Here is an 840-nt window from a genome sequence, read left to right on the forward strand (position 1 = left end):
GGTTTTTTTTTTTCAATCATTTGACAATAATTTTAAAACATGATTTCTGATAAGATATTCCATTCAGTACTTACCTGTAATATCTGATCCCTAAAACCTAAACTGGGAACAATTTTTCCAAAGGCAGTTAAATATGTCCTTGGGTATGCTTTAGAAAGCTATTAAAACAAGTAGCTACCAAAAACTATTGTAATTATAAAATGTTTGTGATTTTTCCCTAGGCTAAAGATAAAGAAGTGAGAGGAACAAAACTTGTTGTGACAGGATTAAAAGAAGGAGCATTCTACAGATTTAGAGTTAGAGCAGTCAACATTGCCGGCATTGGAGAGCCTGGGGAAGTCACAGATGCCATTGAAATGAAGGACCGAATTGGTAATTAATACTTCTATCATTTTTATATATATTTCTGTTTTGGATTGAGAATGAACATCACATTTGTAAAATCACATTTGTTTTTCCAGTCTCACCTGATCTTCAGTTAGATGCCAGCGTCAAAGACAGAATTGTGGTCCATGCAGGAGGGGTGATCCGAATCATCGCCTATGTGTCTGGAAAACCACCTCCAACCATCACATGGAGCATGAATGAAAGAGCATTACCCCAAGAAGCCACCATTGAGAGCACAGCCATTAGCTCATCCATGGTCATTAAGAATTGCCAGAGGAGCCACCAAGGTGTCTATTCTCTTCTTGCCAAAAACGCAGGGGGAGAAAGGAAGAAGACAATTATCGTCGATGTATTAGGTAAATACTTTCAATCTGTCCATGCAACTTAAAGATCACATTTATTTTATCAACAACAAAGCTATGTTGCCCTAGCCAATTTTGCTCAGTGGATAGA

At 37.4% G+C, this 840-nt stretch overlaps 1 protein-coding gene across 1 annotated transcript; it reads left to right on the plus strand.

The window, feature by feature from the left end:
* Positions 1–221: 221 nt before the first annotated feature.
* Positions 222–743, plus strand: LOC107181460 (titin-like; the record flags this gene model as incomplete). Its single annotated transcript, XM_015557339.1, has 2 exons — positions 222–372; positions 462–743. Coding segments are annotated over 2 exons (433 nt in total), but the record flags the coding sequence as incomplete, so codon positions are not given.
* Between the last annotated feature and the right edge of the window lie 97 nt (positions 744–840).

The sequence above is a fragment of the Myotis davidii genome, unplaced genomic scaffold, assembly GCF_000327345.1.
Source record: "Myotis davidii unplaced genomic scaffold, ASM32734v1 C63324944, whole genome shotgun sequence".
Lineage (NCBI taxonomy): Eukaryota > Metazoa > Chordata > Mammalia > Chiroptera > Vespertilionidae > Myotis > Myotis davidii.